The sequence below is a fragment of the Podarcis pityusensis genome (genome assembly GCF_964106645.2).
Source record: "Podarcis pityusensis genome assembly, chromosome: 17".
NCBI lineage: Eukaryota > Metazoa > Chordata > Lepidosauria > Squamata > Lacertidae > Podarcis > Podarcis pityusensis.
This window is the reverse complement of record NC_138042.1, coordinates 20469301-20497215: the sequence shown is the minus strand read 5'-3', so window position 1 is coordinate 20497215 and position 27915 is coordinate 20469301. Positions and strand designations below refer to the sequence as shown.

The 27915-nt window shown below is 42.7% G+C and overlaps 2 protein-coding genes and 1 long non-coding RNA gene across 6 annotated transcripts in view; 2 read left to right on the top strand and 1 right to left on the bottom strand.

Moving 5' to 3' along the window:
• The window catches only part of KDM4C (lysine demethylase 4C), a gene marked incomplete at its 5' end in the record, with an annotated part of 196664 nt that extends 193403 nt beyond the window's left edge, over positions 1 to 3261 (bottom strand). The window contains one exon of one of the 4 annotated variants that reach the window (XM_080987742.1): positions 3076 to 3261. The remainder of the gene's footprint in view (positions 1 to 3075) is intronic. The other 3 variants (XM_080987740.1, XM_080987737.1, XM_080987739.1) reach the window with 3 other exon arrangements.
• Positions 3262 to 3537: 276 nt separating this feature from the next.
• Positions 3538 to 11224, top strand: LOC308466797. The gene is made up of 2 exons (XR_013980948.1): positions 3538 to 4042; positions 10690 to 11224. It is a non-coding gene; the product is annotated as an uncharacterized lncRNA (long non-coding RNA).
• A 4634-nt stretch (positions 11225 to 15858) lies between these two features.
• Positions 15859 to 27915, top strand: part of GLDC (glycine decarboxylase) — a 40900-nt gene continuing 28843 nt past the window's right edge. Inside the window, exons 1-3 of the mRNA XM_080987743.1 lie at positions 15859 to 16379; positions 16826 to 16904; positions 24397 to 24532. Coding sequence (XP_080843869.1) covers positions 16062 to 16379; positions 16826 to 16904; positions 24397 to 24532 — 533 coding nt within the window. The 5' untranslated portion in view covers positions 15859 to 16061. The remainder of the gene's footprint in view (positions 16380 to 16825; positions 16905 to 24396; positions 24533 to 27915) is intronic.

Sequence of the window (27915 nt, the reverse complement as noted above, 5' to 3'; positions counted from 1 at the left end):
TGAAAATTCTAAGAAAAGTGTTGTGATTATTACTTATTAGAAATAACAGCACATTTAAAATAGAATTTTAAGAATCTTAGGTTAATTTATTACAATTCTACCAGGGTCAGACTTTAGTCTTTCAAATTTCAGAGGTGCTCTGTGAGAGGCAAAAATCCCCCACCACCACCTTTTTCCTTCTCTTTAGCTCAAGTCACTACGTCAAAGTTGTAAAATCCTGTGGTGCCCCCTAGGCTTGGCACCCAGTGCAGCAGAACCAGTCACCCTGCCCAAAATCCACCTTTGTTTCTACAATGCACTTATTAAGACACATGTGCATCATCACACAGCTCAGACAAAGAACCAAAACCTGTATATGTATATGACATTTTAGAAATAATGCTAAAAATACATCTGAGTGCAAACTCTCACACACAAGTTCCCATATGGGAATTCATAAATGGGGCTCTCTGTTTAGTAAATCCTCAATCAAGACGTAGGAAATTTTGACCTCCAATTCCAGCGCCAAATTTCAAGTTTATACAACAGTCCCTTGGGTACCTCAAAAAGATTTTAAAATTTGATTTTTACAATTTTACTGACCACATTCCTTTAAAAAGTTACTGCTCTGCTTTGATCAAATATTCAAATTTTAAAAATTCAAACACAGTACTTTAAAAGCATTAGCAACTCTCACAATAATAGACACCATTACTACATTGATTAGAGAAAGGATGATAAAGAACCCACTCAAAGAGAAGTCAAACATTGCTTTGTTACATTTGACAATTTCTGCAATTCTTTCCCTCTGCAATTCTTTCCCCATGCTCCTAAAATAATACTATTTTCTAAAACATTTAGGTAACAGAATGATATTAGAGACACTGACTGGCATAACTGTGACTTCATATGCAAGGTTTCAGATCTACATGACCCACATAAAGCAAGCAAAGAAAGAGCATTTCACCACTCCCAGGGGCCCACCGGTGGATGGATTAGCAAAAGGAAAACACATTGCCTTCGTCCTTGTAAAAAGCTATACACCAAAACCCTCACCCTGCAGAAAGAGAGTGATGCTCAATTCACACCAGCTCAATTTTCATAAATAAGTAGAAACACTGTTTCTGACTGAGCTTGTACATTATCTGAAGGGTTGAACCTGGATTTTATCAGGGCTGACCCATGCCTGAGGCAGAAGATCCAAACAACACTCCCAAGCACACTCATGAACATACTGCTGCACACCTTTCTCCATTTCATCAACACTTGTAGAGTGAATTGTGCCTGAAGAACAGATTGGTCTCCCTCTCATTCTGCCACCCTTAATGGCACCAAAAATAAGCTACCTAAGGTGACTGCCTCAGCCTTCTTAATGATAAAACTGCATCTAGATTTCATTCTTGGCACCTGCCAGTTGCATGATAGCATGATACAATACACGGGAACTAGACTTGCAGAGGAAGAGAAAAATGTAGCAGTTTGCTCACAATTTTCTTTAAAATTTGAGTTTAGCATATTTTTTGGAAAATGCAAACTCCAAAGAAACATATATATATATATATATATATATGCGGATTTTTTTAAAAAAAAACTTTTGCTGGAGTTTTTTACTTCTGTCGGTCTTACATGCACTCCACTGTTTGAGTGGGAAAGTTCTCAGACTATTAAATTGCAGTCCAGGAATGGGTGGAGCTACATAATTCTGCAGAAGCAAAGGACTGCATCTTGAGAACTGAGAATACTGTACACCTGGACAAGGGATTATTTGCATCAGTCAGGTGACAACGTGCATAAAGAAAGTTTGGAACTGTCCTAACAAACAAGTCTCATGACACTTTTAAGTTTAATAGATTGTGGCATCAAATATTGTGGATTATAAAGTACAAAACTTTGTACATTCACAAACTAAAAAGGCTCACTGAAAGTTCAATGGTTAGCCATTATGTGGCTTATGTTGATTATGCCATGACTGCTGTTTCAATAATATACCAACAGACCAGATTCTGGTTACACAACATGAGCTTCAGCTACTGTTGGGGGACATCACTAGATAACAATCAATTATCATACTCTGATACAGCTACACAGGAGATGCCTTGCTACTAGTTTAGCATACGGTAACTTTCAAGCAAGGAGTGGGGAACAAAAGGTGGGGGGTTTAAAAGTTTTTTTTACATCTCTCAGTTTCTGAGAATTACAGTACGAGATTTTACAACACCAAACATTTCAAAACCAATAAGGAACCCGCAAACATTTCACATGAGAGACACATCTGGAAACTTCTTGCAAAGTCAAGTGTAACAACAGCTGTGCTCACCCAGTTCTGGCAGCTTACACATGACCCTTGGAGGAAGCCTATAGATGACTCAGTGCTTTCATTATTCCAGGAATGCAATCTAAAAGCAAACACCGTGATATGTTTCTTTTTGTTGTTGTCGTTTTTCTTTTAAACTGAAACCCAGGGCGAAAGAGCCAGCTGCACCTCAAAAGGGTTGGCTTTCCTGTGTGTGGCGGCCATAGACTCTGAAGGATCTGGAAACGAAACCTGCTGTTTGCTGCTGTCCCTTCCTACCCAAGCGGGCATTTCCCAGCATTTTGTTCGGTGTTAATTTTTATTCTTATTTTTCCTCCCCCATCCACAGGGACACCAAGCGCCTCAACCCTGCCAGAGCCAACTTTGGCCATGGAAGGAGGGCCCGTCGTCGCCCTCCTGGCCAGCCATTCGCTCCACTCCCTGGAGCAGCACCTTTCCCTCAGAGGCCCCCCTGGGTGTGGGGGGCTCAGGCCGGCCCACCCTCCTGCCAGGTCCCACGGCGACCTCCACCCAAGCCCCAAATATCCCCCCACCCCTCACAACACCGGCCCTCGGCGCTGCTCTGCCCACCTTTCCCTGCCCCTCAGCTGCCACAGCAGAGCCTCCTTCCCTCAGGGCCTCCGGAGACACCTTCTTCCTCCCAGGGCCCCACCCCCGGCAGCCCATCCTCCGGAGACCCCCCTCTGTCCACCTGTTACTCCCCTCACGAGACGCACGGCAAACCCACCCCCCTCCCCCGCCCGTCCCTCCTATCCACCACCACCCGCCATGCCCGGATATACCTTTTCCCTCCGCCTCAGGCGCCGACACCGCCTCGCCGAGCCGCTCCGCCTTGGTTCGCCGGGCACGAGGGGGTTAACAGCGCGGGAGAGGGAAGGGAGGGGGGTTGGAAGCGAGGAGCCCTCCTCCTGCTGCTGCTGCTGCTAAGACCTCACCGCACTTCCTCGGAAAGCTTCCGACCGCGGCGGCAACTATTTGCGCGCGCGCGCTGGCTCGCGCTCGCTCCCCTCTCCCCTCCCCTTTTTCCTCGTTTTGGTGGGGACTTGTTGTTCTAATGTACGCGGAATGACAGCTACGGGCCGCGCACGCGCACCTCTGTCGGCGAAGGGCTTCCTCCTCCTCCCACACCTTCCCACCCACTTTTTTTCTTCTTCTTCTTCTTCTTCTCTCAGTCCGCCGCGAGCAAACGCTGTGGCGTCACGTGACGCCAGAACTCGGCGGCGGCGGGGTTTCCTGCCTCGGAGGCCACGTGACCGAAGGAGGCTCGCGACTTGAGGAGGATGAGGCGGGGAATTAGGCGGGGGGGGGGGGATGTGAAGTGCGGAAGAGAAAGCCAGTGGTGGTTGTGGACGTCGTGGGGTCGCCACGTGGGGTGGGTGTGTTTCCCCCACAACAAGAGTTGGCGGCTCTTTGCTGGGCGAACGTCGTCGTCGTCGTTGTTTCCCTCTCCCACCTCAGAGATCCCCCCCCCCGCGATGGTTTCCTCCTCCCCTCAGCCCGCCCTCCTCCTCATTCCCCCGCAGCCGCGAGAGGGTTAACAGTGCGGCAGACCTTCAAGACTCCGAGGCACGGGAGCGCGAGCTCCTGTTTGGCAGCAGGAGGCCCGGCTGTGCGCATGCGTGCGGGATTCGTGAGGTGCCGCTGTAACCGCCAGTTCGGTTTGGTTGAGCCGGCGTGAGGCGCAGCGCGCGGCAGCTGAGGCGACCGGTGGCGGGGAGAAGAAGGGGGCCCTCGCCCGGTTAGCTGGAGGTGAGAGGCCGGGCAGAGCTGTAGGGGAGGCTATAGGGGAGGCAGGTAAGAAAGGAGCACGAAACTCACCTGGCCCAGTCGCTCTGGGCCGGCTTCCAACAAACACACATATTATATGCAGGGTGAGTCATAATAAAGTATACAGTTTCCATTCACCATAAATGGAAACTGTATTCTTCATTATGAATCCCCTTGTATATAAACCACTCTATAAATAAATAATCTGCAGGGCAGAATTGGAGGTAAACCATATTCCCACGTGCTTTGAAGAAAGTTGAAACTGCTACTCCTACCCTGTCAATATTGTCATTACTATGAGGACATAACATTCGCTGTTTTCCGCTCCAGGCATGCAACCGACCCTAAGCAGATCTGGTGACAGCTGCTTAAAATGTCTAATAGAAGGGACAGGGAGCCAGAGATTCCCTTAAAAGTGGCCACATTCTGCGCTGCTGCTAAAAACTAAGGAGACAAGCTCAGAATGACTCTAATGGCCAATGCCTTAACACACATATTTTGAATTAGCTGTTAAGGTCGTCAGTTGCATATTTTAATTGTTTCGTATCTGTGTTATTTACCGTGCTCTAGCTCTAATAAAATTTATAGAGCTTACGGTTTTAACTTATGTATATTTACATGTTCTCTATCGCTGTATATCTCCATATTTCTGGTCTGTGACTCTTAATAAATAAATAAATTCATTCATTCAACACCAAACATTAAAAACTTCCCGATACAGGTGTTTCCTAAAAGTTGTATAGCTATTTATCTCCTTGACATTTGATGGGAGGGTGCCACCACAGAGTAGGCCCTCTGCCTGGTTCCCTGTAACTTCTGGCACTGAGGGAACTGCCAGAAGGCCTTCGGAGCTAAACAGCAGTGGGTGACCCTTAATTGCGATTAATCCGCCCTCCTTGGACAGCCTCCACACTTCTTAAACTGCCATACCAGGCTGTTTCTGAGGTACGTAAAACAGGGCTGTGTTTTCTCCAGGAAGTTAGCAAATCATTTTAATTAGGGCTTCCTAATTCATTGTTATTAGCACCAGAACATGTGAGAAAATAAAGAGAAATGGTTGTGCTTTTAAGCATACACTGAATGATTAACCATAATGACCCTCTTCCCCCATATATTGGGAATCTAGTTTCTAGGCAACAGGGTGCCATTTTGAGGGTACATGAATTCATAAAAAATTATACGCCGCTTGTTTTTTTACAAAGCGGTTTACAAAGGGTTACAGTTGCAGGCTGCTTTATTCCCTGGAGATTCCAGGCATCGCTGTCCACATGCATACACACACACCCCAGTAAGCTAAAGTTTACTGTTATTTGTTATTATTTAACTGAATTGTATCTCACTTGATTGTAAAAACCTCTAAGCAGTTTACATAAAATATGCATTGTAATTATAAATAAAAGTAAGTTTTTTAAAAAGAAGGTGGCCTAAACAAGTCACAGTATCAATAATATCAGTAGTTTAAAATATAATTATAAAATAAGAATACATATTAAAATACACATCAGCTTTACATTTCTGGGTAGGCTTACCTAAACGAAAAAGTTTTTAACAAAAATCCAAAACAGTACAGCTAAGAAAAGAGCACTGCTTTTAACAGCGACTGCACCTTACAGGGCTGTTGCTTACCACCCTCATCCCTCCTGCTAGCAAGTGAGTGTGAGTTATTAAGGTGGCTGCAGGGAGCAACCATTGCCTCCACTTACTCCCAGTGTTCTGCTTGGGCAATACAGTGGTAACTTAAGAATGCTCTCTTTCAGCACTCTGCCCACACTCTTTCTTTTGGTGGCACAACACAAAGAAAATGCATGAAAAATCCAAAATACATTGCATTCCAATGTGGCATGACTTCTAATTACCTTCGATATTTCTAGCTTCTCAGCTGAATATGTCGTTAAGCTCAAAAAATCTTATTTGCTATTCTTATATAAAAAAAATTAAAATGCTTAGCTGTGACATGATGTTAATGCCAAAAAGCAGCCAAGTGTTTAGAAATCACATTTTTTTGATGGTAATAATCCTACCTAACCTTGAACTTCTGTGCCATAACTCCTTTTACAGGTTAGTTTGCAATTGGCACATAGTAAAATTTAGTAGTTTTTTGGGAATACCTTTGAAACTAGTTCTTTTAAGCATGGAATGTTATGAAGTCTGCTAGCCTGTAATTGAGACAAAAGTGTTTGCCAAATGATGGGTGCATTTGAAAGTGTTACTCTGCAAAAGAAAACTTTCATACTATAAAGTTGCCATTCTCCCTTCCCCCAAAGAATATGTGCCCTTAACAGTTAGTTGCACAAGATGCCTATAATAAACTTTTGCTATCCAGCCTGGAAAGAGTACACCTGTTGACTTTCTACCTGTTATTAAAGGCACATATCTAAAGGCCTTGCCCACTATATCCCTGCTATGGCAACTACGCTCCTCAGATGGGGCATTGTTGTGGGTACCATATTCCTGAGAGGTATGCCTAACCTGTACAAGAAACTAGTGTGGCAGCTCCATCTCAAAGTCAGCCTGGCACCTAGCATGGTGATGTTTAGGTACCTCCCAAAAACATTTTTATTTAAGAAGGCTTTCCCTGAATTGTAGCACAGTTATTTATGGAAGGTCAATTTTATATTTGCTGAAATGGTTTTGTTGTTTTGAAAGTTTGTATGGGTAGTTTTATTGTTCTTGGAGTTGTGTTTTTGTGCTTCATTCTGTTTTTACTTCTTTGATAGCTTTATGTGGTCTATAAATTTGTTTAAGAAATAAATAAATAAAATTGTGTTTCGGGGAAAATTGGTATACCTTGAGTTTGTAGGAATTAGCCTTTTATCACATCCCACATTTTTTAGTTTGGACATATTATGATGAGCACAAAAGGGTCAGCAATCAATGAAATAACAATCTCAACAATTTTTATGTTTTTGATAACTTACTTCATCTGTGGTTTACTTGATATGTTCTCTTTTGACTTCGGGGGTCAGTTCTGCTACATGAACTATTGAATTTTTTGCTTATAAATTATTTACATACATTACCAGTAAATCATAACATTGCTCCCTGTACCATTTTTTCAGCCTATTCCAGTTTTATGAGCTTGCCATGATCAGACTCTCTTAACTATAGGATAGTAGAACATGTTCCCGCTAATGTAAAGCACAATGCAGTGTGATATTTAAGCCTCTTTACATCTTACATGACTCGGTCTTAGTTATGAAAAAAATAGTTGTTGTTTATTCAATTTATATCCTGCCCTTCCTCCTGAAGAAGCCCAAGGTGTCACTGCTAACGTTACTGTTAACAGGGTATGTATTTTTCTGTCTTGTGTGCTAACACTAGATGGCAGTGATGAGATAACAATGACTACTCTCTATGCAGAAATCGGGTTTTAACTCTTAACAGAAAGTAGTTAGTGCCCAGTCATATTCTTACCTTGATTTAAACATATTAAAAAAATGATTTGTAAATTATATCATATATGCAAGCATATTAATTCTCCGCTCCAGATATGATTATTATGGATAGCTGCTGAAACTGAACAAAACCTGGTAAGGTTCCATTCTAATGTCAACTGCTAGTTAATGGGCATGAACATTATACATATAAAGTTATAGCTGATGTATATACCACTTTTCTCTTCTAACTCAGTGCCTCCAAAACTGGGATATGTTATATCTCAAGTCATTGGTAACAACTTCTGCCTACTGCATAAAAATCAGCAATTAGTTTCAAACAAAAGTTTTTTAAAAAAACAAAGCATGATTTTGAACCTCTTTTCTGTTGAATAATTAGCTTAGCACAATAATATTCATCTTCATCCCCTGAGCTGGGCTAACAGAAATGAACTTTTAATTTAAAAATTCAAATTAATCTATATTGGAAGTAGCAATGCATCCGGACTAAGTTGCTGCTAATTTATGCTATCAACTGTAATTTTATGGATTGGGCTTAGGCAGTATTACATCACAATTAAATCTGACCTTTAGAGCTGAACTTTTGTTAGAAATAGGTGTCTGATTATAGCTTGGAGTATACACAAATATGCAGGGCGCTCTTTGAATGGTGTGTTAGCTAATATCAGAATAGAGCTGTGCCTTTAGCTCTTAAATAGTTTTCCTGAATATAATTTGCTGGAACTTCATACGTGGCTGAAAAGGCAGAACACTTTGTCCATACTCAGAGATGTATCATTGTCATCTTCAGAGGCAAAGTGTTGCCTCCATTTTCAAGTGACTATTCAAAAATGATGTACACCAACAATGGTGTAAAGAGTAAAGAATTTGCCTAGTACAAGTGTCTCTTGTGCTGTGACTGCATTGAGTCTGCATAATTTTACCTGCGTATAATTTCCATGGACTTGACAGGTGCCAAGCCATGTTTAGTAGAACTGTTCTTTTTTCAGTGGAATGTATGGGTGATAGGGAAGAGCTGGTACCTCTGATGGAGGACACATTGTGCTCCTTCTGTGGTAGTTTGTCTGCCTTTGGTCCCTACCCTGCACTCAGCTCTCACCTGTGGCTGCTAGAAGCTGTCAGCATGCAACAGCAGGCCCACCCCAGGAAACTGCTTTGACTGGCTGGCTAAACCAGTTGAGGGTAGTCAACAGGTCTCTTCCCTCAGCGATTTAAGGTCTTCCCCTGCCTGTGTTTTTAAAAATTCTCTTGATTATAGTGGTAGCAGGGAACTTGGCAGTGCCTATAATAGGCTTTTTTGAGAGAGAGCACTCTTATGTTGGTCATAAGGAAAAGCTTATGAAGAAAGGATAAATTCGTAACACATTTTATTGAACCAAGTATTTCTGATGAAAAAGTGCAATCTTTCAAACTTCTGGTTTTGCTTAAAGCTGTGGCTTGTGAATGTCTACAAACAGCTTGCTGACCAGAATGTCCTGCACAAATGATTGCACAAAAACTAAATACCCTTTCAGTCATAGCTTCCTTTTCTGTAAAAACTTTGAATACCCTTTCAGTCAGTTAGTGTTACGCCTTTCCTTTTATAAATGATGAGAGCTTCCACTCCTACAAATGTTACATCCAGATCGAAAATGTAGAAGTAATTGTGTTTAGAGTTGAAATTTCTTTTAAAGTTCCGTAATATCTCCATTTTCCACCCTGATAAATGGACTATTTTAATTTTGCAGAGCCTGACTGTGAGAAAACTTGTTTCTTCAATGTTTGGCAATTAGAGATTCCCAATTAGGCTTTTGTTAATCAATGAAAGATATACATATACAATGTTGTGGTGTAATGGATTTGGTTATCTAGGTTTCTTCTGCACCACAGTTTTTCAGTGCTGCTAAGGCATTGCATTTTCAAAATTAAGTAGAATCTGAGCTAAACTGAAGCTCTTAATATAGCACAAAATAACTGTATTATGTAGCAACGCTCTTCTTCATGACAAAGATCTCATAATGTAAGTTATTAACAGTTCTCAGTTAGGTTCATTAACTTTGTAGGTTCAGTTTATTGTTTCTATAAAAGTAGTGATGGATAGCCACTTTGACTGCAATCATATTACACACCTAGGAGTAAATCCCATTCAACTCACTGGGGAGTTTGTCCAAGTAGACACTTAATTGCCTCAATGTCGGTTTATGTTCTCATGAAGGGGCATGCTTTAATTACTTGTTTCTCTAATTACAATTATTATTGCTTTGCTTCTCTTCTGCCTCTGCTCTGCACTAATTCACCGTTCTGCTAAGATCAAATTCAGGAGAACAAGTGAAAAGAAAGTGATTCCTAGCTATACCCCTTTGTATATAAATCTTCCAACTACTACTACTACTTCCAACTATGACAACAACTACTACTACTATGTATTCTTATTAAATTTATATTTTGCCCTTTTCCCCAAATGGGCAAACACACAGATGGTAAAACATCTAAAAACATTTCCAATGCAGATGCAGACTAAGCAAAAGCTCTACTTGAAAGGGTTGTTGGATGTGGAAAACTTTCAGTAAGCACCAAAAGACAACAGAAATAGTTCATAATATTTAATGGGAAGGAATTGCAGAAGGAAGGTGCCACGACACTAAAGGCTCTATTCTTATAAAATGGTACCTATGGGAGGTCCCCACCAGTAGTTTGTAATTATTGATAGGGATGAGATTATTTATATGTTTACTCACATCTACGATATTGAAACTTTCTGTTCTAGTCATCATTAGCAGTTCTACTGGCTCTGTGGTCTAAACCACGGTGTCTCTTGGGCTTGCTGATCGTAAGGTCGACAGTTCGAATTTACATGATGGGGTGAGCTCCCATTGCTTTGTCCCAGCTCCTGCCAACCTAGCATCAAAAGCATACCAGTGCAAGTAGATAAATGGGTACTCCTCTGACAGGAAGGTAAATGGCATTTCTGTGCACTCCAGCACTCGTCACAGTGTCCTGTCCACATGGTGTCCACATGACCCAGAAAGATGTCTGGGCAAACGCCGGCTCCCTCAGTCTGAAAACGAGATGAGCACCACATCCCATAGTCACCTTTGACTGGACTTAACCATCTAGGCGTCATTTTTTTCTACTAGTTGTGGTATAAAATACAAAGGATACCCAATGATACCTGTTGTTTGACTGCTTCTAGCCATATGATGATTAACAATATGGTACAAACTATTTTTCCCCTTCCTCTTTTTTCTCTTGCAGCCCCACCCCTACTTAAAATCTGCTCCAGATGGTTCCCCAACCCTCCCAAGGAGATTTGGTGGATGTGCAGGAAGTAGCAGGGAGGAGGAGAGGAACCTGAAGTCCTGTTATGCAAGTAGAAGTTCATTCCGCTAGCAACTGGGCACAATTGCATATCTTCGTTTTTATATAGGTTTGCATCTCCAGCAAATATGTAAAAATCTAGTATTTTTTTATAACATGTCAAACGTTTCCATAGGTTATACTATACATCTGATAAATTCATGGCAGAGTGTAGTATCATTGTGCAAACTTAAAAAAAATTAAAATATTTATTGCTTCTTGCTTTAAGAACTTGTGATTGAGCTTGCTTTTCCCTCCTCCCTGTCATTTCTTTTCCCCTGTATGTTGTGTGTTTTTAGATTGTGAGCCTGAGACTATCTTTCTGTAAACCACTCTGATAGCCTTTTTGGCTAAAGGAAGGAGTATAAATGCCCAATGTATTCATTCATGCATATATTAATAAAATTCAACAAAATTGTGTTGCTTATCTGCAGCCATCATCTTATCTGAACAAGTGTTTATTCTCTATACACAGAATTTTGTCTTAATTGGATTACAACATGCTTTAAAATATGTTTCCTCATTTCACCAGCTTCTAGCCCAACTTCCGCTTCAAAGCCATTTGCATTTTAATTGTTTGTACTATTAAGCTGTTATATCTTATCTTGAGATTGAACTTTACCTCAACTTCCAGCAGAGACCGTAGCATGGCAAAATCACATTCTTCACCTTTTACATCTAAAAGGTAACTCTAGTTTGAATATGTTCAGAGGACTGTTACATATGTAATTCTAAACAAAAAAGTGAGTCTACAGACTTCACTTAAGGCTGGCGGGTACCACCAACTGGTGATTGAGATGTATGGAATTTAGGTTCAGATCCCTTTCTGGGCATGAAGCTCATTGAATGCCCTTGAGGGTGTCCCTGTTTCAGAGTCCTGTCCAGCAGTGGCTGATTTCTCAAAGCTGGGGAAATTGTGGGTTTTGGTGATTGGATCTCACTAAGCTGGTCATTGTCCTTTGCCCTAGCCCCAGGCTCTAAAGCCAAGCCAGTACTCCTCCCAGATGGCCCAGGAAGTGAATGTTCAGTTCCTTATGCATATTAGACTTGGTGCTTGATTTAGAGAGTATACACTAAGACTCTTTTTCCCTCGCAGAAAGCACACAGCTTACAACTCAGCATATTATGGACTCAGGACCGTTGGAGCAATCTTAAGGTTACTGCGATAAGAGCAAAGGTGAACAACTGAAATTTGAGTATGGAGAATGAAATGCTTGTAAGCAAAAGCTATGAATCTGCAATGGTGGATTTTGGGGTCTCAAATTTCATTGGCACCCTGTGCGACTCCAAAATCTGGCACACACACACACACCCTTGCCTTTCATTCTACATCATAGCTGTGGCGCCTCCCAGGCTCTGCACCCAGTACAGCTGAACTGGTCATGCTGCCCTATAACCACCTGTGGAATCTGTGTCATTTTGTTCGCATCTGTTTTTCTTAGACTTTTGATAAGCGGGACCAGCAACAAAACAGTGCAATGTGGAGATCTCCTTTTCAGGGTTCCAGGCAGTCAGACCCTTTTTGTTAGTACTTTACTCCATTTACCACCACCACCTCCCCATTTTTCTGTTTTCTCTCCTCCAGTAGTCACTCAGCATTCTGTGCCCACTGAGCATTCTCAGTTCTCCTTATGCTATTTTGTTCCCTTGTAGATCCCACCCCCAAGATTATTTGCATTTCTGAAACCCTTGCTGTTTCCCCAGACTTGCTGACCCTTCCCTCTTGTGTGTGGATGGTGCCTTTTATATAAGTTTTGGCACTTGGAGAGCTGTGTTCACTATTAGGATATATAATGATGATTTTAACAAATGCCCCTTCTCAAAAAGTTGCTTAAATGGTAAGGAAATGTTTTTCTCAATGAATTTTACATTTTTAAAACAAAAATAAGTAGATATATTTTACCTCTGGAAAAGAAAAGCAGAACTACAGATCTGCACATTGAGTTTCTCAACCTTCTACTGGCACAAAGCTAGAAATAACTAAATCTGGCCAAAAGCCCCATTTTATTTCCCAGTAATTCAGGATTGGGCAAGGGGAGTCCTTGTACTTATTGCATAATTGCCTGCAGTAGATAACAAAATTGATAGTAGGCACTTTTAATAGGCAGTGGGGGTTTTTTATCAGGTGAGCATATTCCTAGCCCATATTTAGCATTACAAGGTGAGTTGTTGGGTTGAAAATCACGACAGACAAGTGGTAGGTGTCATCAGCGGCGTAGCGTGGGTTATCAGCACCCGGGGCAAGGCAAGTAATTTGCGCCCCCTAACCCGGGGCAAGGCAAATAATTTGCGCCCCCTAACCCGGGGCAAGGCAAGTACAGTAATTTACTCTCCCAAGCAGCAGCAGCAGCGAGGCTTCTCTTTCCCCCGCGCTCTCCTGGAGCTGCCTCTTTTCTTTCCTTTTTTCCCTTTCTCCAAGGCTTTTCGCTTTCTCTCCTTAATTGATTCCTCCTCCACACCGCAGCGTTTCCTAGCTGCTTCCCCCCCCTCCCCTCTCTCTCCTCCTCGCTCTGCTTGCCTTGCCCTGCACCAGCAGCAGCAGGCGCAGCCAGACCCCCGCCAGCCAGCCCGCCTGCCCGCCCACCCGGCTTCCTCTCCTTTTTTTGCCCGCGGCAGAAGGCTTCGCTCTCCCCCTTCCGCGACCTCCTCGCCAAGCCGAGCGAGCGCGGGCTCCCTAACCCGTGGATTTTAGGAGGGGCAGAGAGCTGCTAGTGCGAGCGCGCCCCCCGCCCATGTTGCGCCCAGTGCGGCCGGCCCCCCTGGCACCCCCCACGCTACGCCACTGGGTGTCATATGATTCCCTTCAGTGAGTACTATTTAATTAGATAACACTAAGCACAGAGTAACCATAATGCTTTAATTTAGTGTTATACTGTGTGATCTTTTGCCCTTAGAAGAGAAGGAGATTAGAAAACTCCCTAATTTCACTCCCATCTCATCATTTCTGATTTTCTTAAATTCTCATTTTGCAATACTTGTTGAGAAAGGCTATCATTTTTAGAGATTCTTAAGAGATGTTCAAGTAACAAAAGCAACTCCATAAAGATAATGGTGAAGCCAGAAAAGCTATGTATTTTGTAATAGATAAGGCAGAAATTCTGTCATCGTAGGCAGGACAGGCTGAGGTCATGGCGAGTACAATCCAATAAATTAATAGACTTTTGGGTAAAGAAGGCCAGCTTCTAACTTTACTTGTATACATAAGAACAAATTTTGCCTCCCACTTCTTTTCTGGACATGAAAGGCAAATACACTGCCAATGGATATCCCTGTCAGCATAGCAAGTGCAGATGTCATTACATGATGTAATTCCATTAGCTTTTTTGCAATTCTTTATCAGCTCGCTATTGCGTAGGCAACCCTATGTACATGTCATCAGCTTGTCTGGATATACGGGCTCATGCTCACTTAAGCATTTGTTTGAATAATATTTTTCAGTGTATAAAATGTTTTACAATTATTTTCCAAACCTTATGGTACAGTTCTACTCCCTTGTAAAACAGGGGTTGAAAGTGACCTGTCCAGCATAATTCAGTTAGCTTCATGGCTATAGGCATTTTAGTGGGACATCTTCCATTGTTTCAAGACTTGGATTCAAAATATCTGCTAAAACCTATCTTGACTCCCTTGGAATATGATCCTTCGCAAGTATTGAGGCTGCTACTGCTGTTCAGTAATTTGTTTCCAAAGCAAGAGAGAGATAAGTCAAAACAGAAGGGGAATGGTTTCTGAAAACATAAAACTCATATGTAGAGGAGGTGAGCATAGATAGATGCACGACAGTCTTACACTAAAGCTCAGTGGAACTTGGGAAGTCAAAGCGTTTGTAAATTATGGCAACTTGTAGTATGTAAATAAAAAGGATGAAAGTAAATGAGGAAGTTGTTATATAGCAATAATAGCCAAAATAGTGCAACAGGATCATACGCTTCTTTTGAGTATCATGCAATGTGTGAAATGCCCCCTTCTTAAGTATTTTTATTGATTTACTTGCTCTGGTGGGGGCAGCTGCCCCCCCTTGGCTACACCCAGGGTACCCATACAATCCTGTTGCCACCCCATAGCCCACAGTAAGCCATGGTAGGTAAGAGCCAGAGTTTGCTGCCGTTCACTCTTTTCTGAAAGTTGACCTGGTAACTATTCCTGTGAATTAGCATATACAAATTTGTGTCACGGGTCTGTACCCCAAGCCCCACCCCAGAGCCATAGCTACTGGGGGTCCGGGTGAAGCCTTCAGAAGACCTCCACTGAGGCTCCCAGCCCAGTAATGCTCATGGAGGAGTGCCAAACTGGGTCTTTGACCCGGGTGCAATAAAGCCTAGTTTTACCCCTGCCCAACCTTGCGCAGCAGTTCTAAGTAAGAGGGGAAAGTAGGCAAGTGCTGCTTTAAACACAAAAGGCTGCCACTCTTTTCAGCTGCTGCTTTTCCCATTTTTTATCGGACCTAAGGGACCACTATGGAAGCGCTTAGTGTTTGCAGCAAGAGATAACGCAGCAGAACAGATTAGGCCGGCAGCAGTCAGGAGGGATTCCAGCAGGGAGGAAAGCTGCTGAAATTGTGAAGTTAAACTTCACGTAGGGGAAGGAGGTGAAAAGGGAATTGCAGCTAAGAATTCGGAAAGTAAAGAAGGTCGGGGCATTACCGTCCAATTTTATAATAGTAGGGGGAGAGCAGGGGAACCTTAGGGGCCAGGGCTATCAACTTTTCCCTTTTCTTGCGAGGAATCCTATTCGGAATAAGGGAATTTCCCTTTAAAAAACGTTGACAGCTATGCTAGGGGCAGGCACTGAAAACACTGCCTGATGATAAAAGCCCGAGAGCAGCAAAGGCTGATGAGAGAAAGAGGGGGACCCCCCCGGGGGGGGGGTGCGTCGCCAGTGAAACCCGTGAGCGCAGCAGCGGCACTTTGTCCTCCTGCAGCAGCGGAAAATACGGATGATGCGCTGCTGGGCGAGAACGTGGCTGCAAGCCAGTACCTCGGGTCACTTGTTCTCTGCGCGCTGCTCGGTTCAGGCCATCCTGGGGTGGGTGGGTGAGCTGGAGGGAGCGCTGGCTGGCTCTCGCAGGCGGGGGGGGGGGACCAGCCCTCTCAGCAGGTGGCTTCTGCGGGGCGGGGCGAGCGAGCCCCTCCTCCTCCTCGCCTCGCCATTGGCTATAAGGAGGGCCGGGGGGGCGCCTGGCTGCCAGAAAGTGAGTCGCAGGTGGTGCCGTCGGGGGAAGCAGCAGCAGGCGCGCAGTGCGAGGGCGCGGCAGGCGAGCGAGGTCACCAATGCAGTCTTGCGTCCAGTGGTGGGGGCGGCTGGTGGGCCGGGGGGCCAGCCTGCACGGACCCCACGGCGGAGCCTTGGGGGGCAAGAAGGCGGCCGGCCGATGGGGAGGACGCCGGGAGCAGCAGAGGCTGGCTGGGGTGAGGAGGAGCAGCAGCAGCAGCGCCGTCGGAGAAAGCGCCGCCGCCGCCGCCGCCGCCTCTCCAAACACCTCGAGGCGCATCGAGAGACTCCTGCCCAGGCACGATGACTTCTCCGAGAGGCACATCGGCCCGGGGGACAAAGAGAAGCGAGAGATGCTGCAGACCGTGGGGCTGTCGGTGAGCCAAATCCGGGGGGGGCTCCCTCCTCTCCCTCTTCCCGCTGATGCGCTTTGCGCCCCCATCCCGGACCCCAACCTGACCCTCGCCTCCCCTCTTTCTGTGCGCCCCGGGCAGCGCTCGCTTTGTCTGGCCGCTCTCCTTTCCCCACATCAATATCTTTCCCACCATGTCACGCCATCTGGCCTCATTTCACTTCAGAGTAAAGAGCTTTTCGAAAGTGGGGGAGGAGAGATCTAAATCGCGTTTCATAAAACCTCGGCTGCATGAGCCCGAGCTCTTCAGCAAAGATTCCTCGTGAGTTTTTCCTCCCTTCACCCGTTCCTCTTGTTTGGACCCTTTGTCTGAATAATGCCCCCTTTTTGGTGCGCGGCTTAGGTGTTGCAGAACTTCAAACTTGCAGTCGGTTCATGTGATGCTTTTCACCCTATCCCTTGCCTTTTTAGAGTATTGACGAGTTGATCGATAAAACAATTCCTGGCAATATCCGCTTGCAACGGCCTCTGAAGATGGATGACCATATTTGTAAGTGTCCCTTTCAGCCTAGGGGCAAATAAAAAGCCTCATATGAAATATTCCCCTCTCTGCTTTTCATTGCTTCTGATTTAATTAGTATAGCTGGGTAGGAGAATTTCATTCTCCCTATCAGCAATAGATTTAGTTGTGGGATAGCGAGTTGTCTTAAAAGGCTTGGTGCAAAAACTAGATGACTATTGTGAAGAGCAGAATACAGTCTGCATAAACATACAGGGGACACCCATGTTAGTCTTTTACCCATAATTTCTCAAAATCATCTTTAAAATATATAATGTGAATGAATAAGCTAGTCTAATATACATGTTTTGTTTTTAAAAAGTTGTTTGCTGCCTTTTTATTTATTTCGCTAATTTTATTGAGTTTAATTTTTATTTATTTGATTTTAGGATAGATTTTTTTTAAAAATAGAAATAAAATGTCCAATATGATCTATATGGTCATATGCATAAATGTTGTTCAAAATGTCTCTGAAGCACCTATCAAGGATGCTTATCATGCTGCTTTACAATCTAAAATATTTGACATTTTCCTGCCATTATGAAGCATATGCAGTTTTAGATAACATTACATTACATTACATTGCCATGCCCCTAGTGGGTTTCATTATTCAAGAAAAAGTTTAGGAGATCAGATTCTAACACCTTCATCCACACTGTTTCTTCTAGGTATGTCAGTTTGCAATGCCAATCAAATGTTACGTGTGATGATGTCACATTGTGTAGATGCTGATTCACAAGCACAAAAAAGGATTTTGAAATAAGTTTCCTTTTGTACTTTGTCACCAAATTGCCCCTCTGTGCAAAATTTCAATACTCATAATTTTCCTTGTTTAGAGGTTTTTGGAGAAACTTCCAGGGTTTGGGAGGCGGAAGGTACATCTTTAAAACAAAATAAAACAAATTATGTCTAGCAGCATCAAGATTTCCTTAAGTGCTTAACATAAAAGTGCTCTCTAAACAAAATACCAGGAAAATGTGCTAGTGACATATAGATGGTTTAATCAAACTTTTTAAAACAGTTGCACTATTATAATCTTTTAGCTTCCTTCCCCTAGGGATAATCTCTTCTTTTTCATCTGTGAGAGCATTTAAAGATCTAGAACACACTGAATTGTCTTGCTCACATTCTGGTGTTGTTCATCAGCCAGCTGCAGTTTGAGTGTAAACTTTAGGCCCAGCAGCCCTTTGCAAGGTTCTGGCCAGTTCAATCTGGTTACTTTGTGATGACATCACAGAACAGAAGCAGCAGGCGAAATGAAAACCCCCGAGGAACAATAGTCTGCAAAGATAGATTCTATATAGAGGTAATAGAAAATGATGGAAAATTTATTAGTCTGTTTTTTCAGCTTTTATATTTTTATGGCTTAGCTTCTTTAATTAATTGTCTTCTCCCAGTTTGTGGTTGAATTTTTTTTTTATAAAAAAATTGGATTATATTAATCCCTATTTGACATAATATTTGTGACTTGTAATTTTTGGAATGTTGCCAATATTAATCATACTTAGAGGAGACTCATTGAAATTAATGGATGAAGTTAATTTAGAGCCATTTATTTCAATAGCTGTGCTCTCGGTCAAATTTAGTTGGATACAAGCCTTCCCTAATAAGATAACTCAAGAGTTACTATTGAAGGGGTGGTGGTTTCTTACAGCCAATTTATAATGTTTGGGGTTTTTTGTTACCTAGATATAATGTTTCAGTATAAAAGAAAGCATTGCGTGTCAGAGGTGAAATGGTATACAGTACATGCATATTTTGCTCGTTCTTTTAAAATGTACATTTTGCATTTGATGTGCAACATTATATCGGTGTCATAACCAAACAAGCCACATGACGTGTCTCTTAGTTGATGGAAGTAAATCACCCTAAGACCTCCAGGTATAGGGTGGTATATATAATTCAATAAGTGTTCCATCCTCACAATTAACATTTTTTAGGGGAAATTGCATTTTCTGAAGACTCAGAATATAGACTGAAATTGGCAATGTTCATGTGCCACTTGAAACCATAATTAACCATAACACAGTGGGGTTAGTGCACAGAACAAAATTAGTTGCTTTTTTCCTCCCCCATTCTTAATAGGAGCTGAGCAATAGTTTGGCTAAGCATGGCCCCCCAATCTGGGTTTATGATTTGTGTTCCAGAGGCAAACAGTGGGCAGTAAGCCAAGAACAAACCTTGATTACAGCTCACGGTTTGTCTGAAGAGAGACAAATCACAAGCTGAGGTTTGGGCATAATGCTAAGCCAAACCATTGTTTAGCTTTTAGCAGTACAACAGGAAAACAGGGGAGGAGGAAAGTGGCCATAATTTTCATCCTATGCACCAACATGCTATATGTTCACCTTTAAACTGTAGAGGGGATCTGGTTTCCCTACTGCCCTCAGCTAATGCTTTCATTTTAGTACTTAGCACAGTGTAGCATGCAGTTGTCTAGGTATCATAGGAACCTGTTAAAGGATACTTATGACATCTAGGCTCCTTAGATGCTGTATTGCTTTTAATACTCAATTGGGAGCCGCCCAGAGTGGCTGGGGAAACTCAGCCAGATGGGCGGGGTATAAATAATAAATAATAATAATAAGTCAAAATATTCACAGACATCTTGCTACTTTAAAACTGAATACACTACAGGAACATAGTATATTGGCAATCATCTGTCAATTTCTTTCCCTTTAAGTAAAAACTACGAACTATGCTCATTCTGCAGCTTTTCTTTACGTTTTATGTTCAGAATGTGTACGTTCACCTCAACTGAGCGGAAATGCAGTCTGATTTTTAATAATGATGGTGGTGAGCTCTTCCTTCCCACTCTTCAGCAAGGATCTCTTCTCCCTGCAGCAAGATTTCATACCCAGGCCATTATTTATGGACCTATATATAGCAGGATAATTAAGCAAGGGCCAAAATGCAGTTGAGACCTGACCAAACTTTATTTAAGGTTTTGCAGGATGGCGACAATAAAACTCCTGCAGCAAAAGCGAAGGAGTTGAGTTAGTAATACTAAACTCTTCATAATATAGTATTTTGTGTAGTGAACATGACACTAATTTCAGCTTATACTTAATGCAATATTGCTCTTTTTGTGCTTGAGTGCTTCCTTGCTGACTTTTAAATAAATGAGCATTATTTGGGTCCACTGGTCCCTTAGTATGTCTTAGTAACATTCTGTAACAGGCTGCCATCTACTTGGTAATTCTCTGATAACATAATAGTAGTAGTTGGCTGCATTTCTGTTCATGGGTACAGCAAGCTCCTTTGACAGTGGTTTTAGTCCACTGAAGCCTGTTACAGAACACTGCAGCTCAAAGTTAAACATACCCTAGGGGTTGGTGGCAACTAGGTGCCTCAAAACTTTGGCATGTAAACTGGATTATTCCAGTATTCCAAAAGGCTAAGGGAGAAATACAACATTGCGCAATCTGGTTGGTAACTTGTACCATATTCTAATTTGGTAGCAAGTGCATATGATAAATTCATGTCAACAAGTTTATAACACAAAAAGTCCCTTACTGGATCTTGTTTTTGAACACTTTGTACTTGTGTCCCCTGATGAGTCTATAACTGATGAGAGGTAAGAGCAACATAGGAGAGCTTGAGGCAAACAAGTATATACTCTGGCCATTTATGGCCAAAGGGCTGTGATACACAAATGAAAGTGAATGTACAAAGGTTTTCCCATTCTTATTCATTTCCCACCCTTACTGCCCACAGTTTAAAACAACTATATAAGCACCGTTTGCACATTTTAAGTATTCACTGATATTTATTTATGCAGTATACTTTTATACCATCATCATTTTTAAAAATCCATGTTGGTCTACAACAGAGAACAATAAAACAGCCCATTAAAATCCAACAAATCTAGAAATACCGTAATAGCAACCACTGTAGCTGGACAATGACCAGCAAAGGCCTGGGTGAACAAATGTTTTCAGTAGGCATCAAAACCTCAAGAGTAGGCAACTACCCTGTTGGAAACAATGGAGATAGTCTGGGCTCATGTGTGCAATAGCCAGGGCCGGGCAGATTAATAATAATAATAATAATAGTAACAACAACAATATTAATAACAATAATTTTATTTCTTGAACTAGAAATAACGCCACTCAGCTGTTGGGCACCTTGTTTCTGAATTATAAAAGCTAAGATGGAGCCGTATGTGCTTTGTTACCCTTCCCCCATTCTGAGATAACGGTGCCAAAAGATCAATGAACTCAACGCTTGGTACATTAAGATCATTGCCTCCGATAATGTTATGCAATGCTCCTAGTGGGAGAAATAAACAAGGTCAGCAGCAGGTGTTTATTCAGCAAAAAGAATTGCCAGCTAAAGTTCTTGAAGGATTACTCAACTATTTTCAGTGTAGTGGGTCTGGTGTAATGCATTTCATCTTTGCTACTGCCCTAGAAAACTGGAAGCAGTAGGCTGACTAGAATGGCTGATTTCCAAGTGTTTCTTAATGGGTGTTTACCGTCCTCTCGTATTTCCAGCTCCCCCTTCATTGAGTCCTTTGCTTTATAGCTTTTTCATTGCACAATGAGGAGGGGACAGCCTCAAATTAGCCAAGTAGATTCATAATCAGAGGCCAATGTCTGTATTCTATAAAGATAAATACTCCATACAAAAGTGTTGGACCTGTTTTGTACCTTTGGACTAGGCTAACTGTCAGGTAGAGGAAAATAGTGCAGTGGAGTAAAAAAAATGTCGAGTTGTCCTTGGTTTTTTTAAAGGCATCTCCTAAATGTTTCCTGAAGTTAAAGCACATCATTAAAAAAACTTATATCCGTTTTTGCTGTATCAGTATTATGTTTCTGGACTTTAAGCTTTTTATGGTTCATTTTCTGTTGAGTATGAAAAGGACAGGAAGGAAACTGAAAATGAGACAGGAGTAACTTTATTAGTGTCCTGATCATTAGGCACACAAGTGAGTAGAACTGAGCAGACGAAGTATCATAGCAATATGGCAAACATGATTCTTATAGTGCAGGACAACAGGAAAGATTTCCATGCAGATATGCAAGACAAATGTTTAGAACATTTAGAATCATATGTACAAATCACTTAAAGATAATGCTTGTGATGCAGATTAAGTGAACTCTGCTTAACGAGGTCCATACTGAGATCACTTATTCCTGGACAGTGTTCCCATAATGGATTGTATCTTCCATCTATATGTACCTATTAGGCAGGGCGATATATTAATATATAGCCCAGGAAGGGTATGAGGAGATGACCACGATATCAGCATCACTCAGCGGTATATCACTGGTGAAACCGCCACCGCTCCTGAGTCCCTCTGCTAGCGACTTCCTCCAGCGAGTGTTGCTAGCAGAGGGACTCAGGAGTGCTGGCGGTTTCACCAGCGATATATTGCTGAGTAAAATCGGCATCCCACTCTGCCCTCATACTGCGCAGAGGGTGAAAAAAGCTGCATTGGCGAGGCACCGATACAGCTTGTTCCTCCCCCTGCATCTTTTAACTGCTCACCTGAGGAGTGTGCAGTTGCCGTTCCCCTCAGCCACAGGGGCGTAGGAAGCCGGGGCGGTCCACCCTGGGCGTCATACATGAGGGGGGTGACAAAAAGGCACACCGCGGTGGCCTCGCTCTGCCGCCGCCGCACACGGCAGATCACACACACCCCGCACAGCTCGCTGCCACCCCCCAAGTGCACGGCATGGTCGCTGTTCCAGGCACCCATGCAGCTAACTCCGTCACTGCTCAGCCGAGCAGTTTAAGGATCCCCCAGCTGGTGCTGGCTCCCGCTCAAGTGGATGGCTCTGCTGGGGATGGGGAACCCTTAGTGATTTACTGCTGAATGAAGCCAAAATCGCAGTCTGCTCCTCATACCGGTCCTGAGCGATATATGATATATCGCTCAGGTCTAGTTTGCATTATTACCGTATTTTTTGCTCCATAAGGTCACCTGACCATAAGGCGCACCTACTTGGGGGGGGGGGAATTCAAGAAAAAAAAATGCGGCCCTTGGGGGCTTTTGCGGGAGGTGGGAGAAGTGAGAGAGCCTCGCTCTGTCCCTTCCCCCACCTGCTGCAAAAGCAAGGGATAGCCGCGCGAAGCCTCCCCAGGGCAGCGGGATGAAGGCTCTCCACTGCCCTGCGGAGGCTTCGCGGGCTACCCCAGAGCTGCTCGACCCAAAGAGCAGCCTTCCCGCTGCTCCCTGGGGCTGGCGGTGGGGGAAGCGCGGCTTTCCCCCACCGCCAGCCCCACAAGCTCGGGGAGCAGCCTTTCCGCTGCTCCCCGACCTGCTCTTTGGGGAAAGCCACCGCCAGCCCCAAAGAGCAGGTCGGGGCTAGCGAGGGAGGCCCGGGTCCCCCCCCCCCAGCCTCAGGGACCACATATTCGCTCCATAAGACGCACAGACATTTCCCCTTAGATTTTAAGATGAAAAAAGTGCACCTTATGTAGCAAAAAATACGGCATTTTCTTTTCAGGACATAGTACTATAACGGTAGATAAAGTGCTTAAATGACTAGAGGTCAGGTTTCAAATAGTCTTGATTGCCTGTAGGATGAATTAGCCATTTTTTATTTGATTTACTTATTGCTCTCAGGTGCCAGTTTTCACTATTAAGTGCTATTTTCAAGCGTAGGTTCCTTGACACTGTATATTCCCTTTCAGCAAAATGTATATAAAGGCTGTTCAATTGACACCAGAAGGTTGTCAATCAGAAACCTTTGGTGAACTTACGTAACTCTTGCTGTGTAATTTAGGAAAAGTTGTCCTGCGCCGCAGGATATAAACATTTTCTCCATTGCCCCATAGCCACCAAAGGTGGTCTGAGTCTTGCTAAACTCATTATGATATCATAGCATAGGCCATATTGGAGCAGCTGAATCATGACCCTTCAGGCATTGGCTAGTTTACATGAGTTTAAAAGTCCTGGTATGATCCTGCAGAGTTGTACGGGTGTCTGGCAAAATTAACAATCTGGACTACCTTCCGGTAGTTTTAGGTAAGGGTGGTTACTGATGGGCGGCAACTCCCATCAGTCCCTGCAACTTGGTGAATGTTCAGGGCTCCTGGGGACTGCAGCTTAGCATCATCTGGAGGGACACCCCTGGCTTAAGGAAACTCACTTGGCATTCAAAAGAATGCAAAGAAGGAAATACAATTCCTTTTGCAGGTTTGCAGAAACCTTAAACAGGTTTCAAGCTTTTAAAAACCCGCTGAGTAGACATGCTACAATACGCTGCTAATCAGAAAGAACTAAATATCATCACTCAAAAGTGGGCAGTTGGAATGTAGTGATTGTGAGTGATGGGAGCAAATCTTTATTTGCCTCACTTCTGTGATTTTCAGCACTAAAGATGAGCAGGCCAATGAAATTGGGGAGTAGAAGGGGAGATGAATTTGAGGTGCTAGCAGACCTGCACTAGATTATAAGGAGCAGCAGGTTCCAAATGTACCACATTAATCAATCCTTTTACAAGACTTCTACCATAACTTTTTTTTTAATTAGGTGAGAATGAAATTCTTGAAACTTTACACAGTATTGCCAGCAAGAACAAGATCTGGAGATCGTATATTGGCATGGGTTATTACAACTGTTCAGTCCCTCAGGCCATTGTGAGGAATATGCTGGAGAATGCAGGATGGTAATGTACCATATTTTATCATTAAACACACACCTGTATTGTATATTTCATATTGTTCATTATTGTGCTGCCTGCAGGGATTCAAGACTCTGATGAAAGGGAAAATGGTCAGAATTATCTGAGGAACAGAATGAACAGTCATTAGAGCAAATTTATCAATAAAGCAGAAATGTTTATTCTAATACATAAATGTGGTTGTAGGTGCAGATTGCTTCCATCATTTGTAATTTCTTTTTAAGATCAATTCCCATTCCCCACAAGGAGCCAGACAACTGACAAACCTGAGCTACATAATACATAAAAACATGCACAAATAATAAATCTGTTACAGCTAGTGATGCCTTGGGCTGTAATCCTAACCTCACCTACTTGAGAGTAAGCCCCATTGACTTTAATAGGAATTACTTCTAATCAAAATGGTTAGGATTGCACTGCTGCTAGTCAATTAATTGCATGAGATTTAGTTGACTTCATTCATTTCAGCACAATCCTATGCAAGTCTACTGAGAAGTAAGACCCATTAGGTTCAATAAGGCCATTTCTTCCTGGTAAGTGGGTGTAGGATTGCAGCCCTACTGCATTTGTATACGTTTACCTATGAGTAAAGGCTAGTTTTAATGCAAAAAGCATACTTTCCCAAAAGCAGATAAATTAGAAGAAGTCATCCTACATCTAAAAATATACTGACAGATTAATTGGTGGCACTTCCTACTCAATAAAAAAGTTTCTAACAAATTAATTTGTTGTTGCCCTAATAAATATTAGTAAAAGGTAAAGGTACCCCTGCCCGTACGGGCCAGTCGTGACCAACTCTAGGGTTGCGCGCTCATCTCGCTCAAGAGGCCGGGAGCCGGCGCTGTCTGAAGACACTTCCGGGTCACGTGGCCAGCGTGACTAAGCTGCATCTGGCGAGCCAGCACATCACACGGAAACGCCGTTTACCTTCCCGCTGAAAAGCGGTCCCTATTTATCTACTTGCACTTAGGGGTGCTTTCAAACTGCTAGGTAGGCAGGAGCTGGGACCAAACGACGGGAGCTCACCCCGCCGCAGGGATTCGAACCGCCGACCTTTCGATCGGCAGGTCCTAGGCTCTGTGGTTTAACCCACAGCGCCACCCACGTCCCAAAATAATAAGTGGCCTATAAATCATAGAAAATAATTTTTCGAAATTAACCATCAAGTATAGTTCCTATAATTAAGTTGACCAACTGAGTTAGCTATAAATAAATTTGTGAAGCTTCTGAATTTTTTTCTGGTAAAACATCAAACTTCTAAATTTGCAAGATGTTTTTTTCCAACTTCTACCATCAGTTTACTCAAAAGTTCTATGAGGTTATGCATACAGTAAAATATTCAAAAAGGTTCAAGGGCATGCTACTAACTGCTGTTAAGTTTTAAAAGATATACTTCAACTATTGAAATATATCAAAGTCTTAGAAGAGGGTAGAATGCGAATCCCCCAATGTACATTCCTGTAACTGTTAAATAAGGAAAACTTTTATGGGTGTGTAAAATTAGTCCTTGAAGAAGATGAGAACTGAAAGATGGGAGATACGAATAGAAAAGCCCGGAGGTTGTTTTTGTGTGTTATTGTTTTGAATATTATAAAAGACTAACAGGAAAGCACAGTGTGAGGCAAATACCATTCACTGACAGATTTGGCAAGCAAACATTTGAATTCTTCTAGCAAGAATGCAACTCAGTAGGAGTCTTTTTGTAAATAATTCCTGCTACTCTGCACAGATAGTTGCATACAATTGCTCAGTTTATTTGATAGTTGCATACAATTGCTCAGTTTGTTTGTAGGTAATACTGTGCATAAAAAATACAGTGGGCTTTTTCTCTCTTAAGGCCAAGTCTAGCTATTTAGCCCAGGTAAATACTGGCTGCAATCCATCTGCCCAATTATAGTATGCAGGAATTCTTTGCCTGACCAGACATTTCCCCACATTTCTGCACAGAAATTATGCTTTGTAAAATTCTTCCTACTCAAAGAGGGTCATAGGCAATTGTTTCAAATCCCCCAGTTCTGGCAACAGTCCTTAGCTATCGTTATCACGGGTAAGCAGTGCTCAAACATTATTTCTCTAGGCTCAGTACAGACTTACAACATCCTCACATGTTCTGCAGCTTGTAGATCTTATCTGCACCTCTGGCTTTCACCACCACCCCTGGAATATCACTATCCCTCCTTATGGTGCTGATTCCTCAGTCCTGCTACTGGTCAGCTGCCACACCCTGTTCCTCCTGCCTGTGCACAGGAAATATTGTCCAGGGAGTAAGGAACTCTGGGACTTGTACTTTAGAGAAACAAATTCACATCTCTGTTTGACTCATCCTCAAGCATTTGGCTTCATTTCCCACCCCCACCCCCTTCCTGGTAATATGCTTGCAGTGTAGATCAGACCTCCCTAGACAATTGGGACATGGTAAAGTGTATCAGGATTCCTTAGATTGTGTGGCATTTGTAGTTTTCTTAAAGTACTGAGAATAGGATGTGTTTAAATAAATAAATAGTGTGGCTCACTAACCCACAATCGGCTGTTAGCAGTGTAATGTTGTGGGACAGTGTTAAGCTGCACACATTTTTGTGCTGATTCTTCCGGACTGTCTTCATGCTATCTGTCCGCTGTGGTGTTGCCCTGGAAACAGAACTAATTAATTCCAGTAACGTGACATGAACATAAATGAACGGACAAAGAATAGAAAGTATGTTTGGCTTCTTGGATGAGTTGACAATAAGTCTAGACTTAACCCTAGAAATCCACTTTATTTTCGTAATGACTGCCCGCCTGATTTGTACTTTATTTATTTTCATACTGATGACAGTATTCTGAGATACTTAGAAAATGTGTGCAATTTCATGTACTTTGGTTCAATGTCTGGCAAGATGTGAATGATGCCAGAACGGGAGACCAACAATAACAGCCAACTATCATGGTAATGAATATATAATCCTGAAGAGTGATTTGTGTGTGTTCAATAAGCGTACGCAATTAAAACAATGCAAATTCTGGGGATGGGAGAGGGACCAGTTTGCATGGTCAGTAATTACTAATGTGCCGGATTGCTACTGTATTATGTGCAGCAACATGTGCAGAAATGCTACTTGCATGTTAGGAGGTTGAATTTCTCTCTCGGGGTTAGAAAAGTTTGTTTAAATATATCCTGAACAATATACAGTGATCAGTTTTCATGATGTTGAATAGGAGTGTTTTGTCTACCTGTTTTCATACTTTACTTGTGAGTAATACAGTGCTGTTGCTATAGGAAGGTAGTATGTTGGTCAGGATCCAAAGTACTGCGCAACTAACTCCATGGAGGCTTGTTCCCGAGGAACCAGTTGCCTTGGTGCATGGTAAACTATCTGTGAAACTTAAGG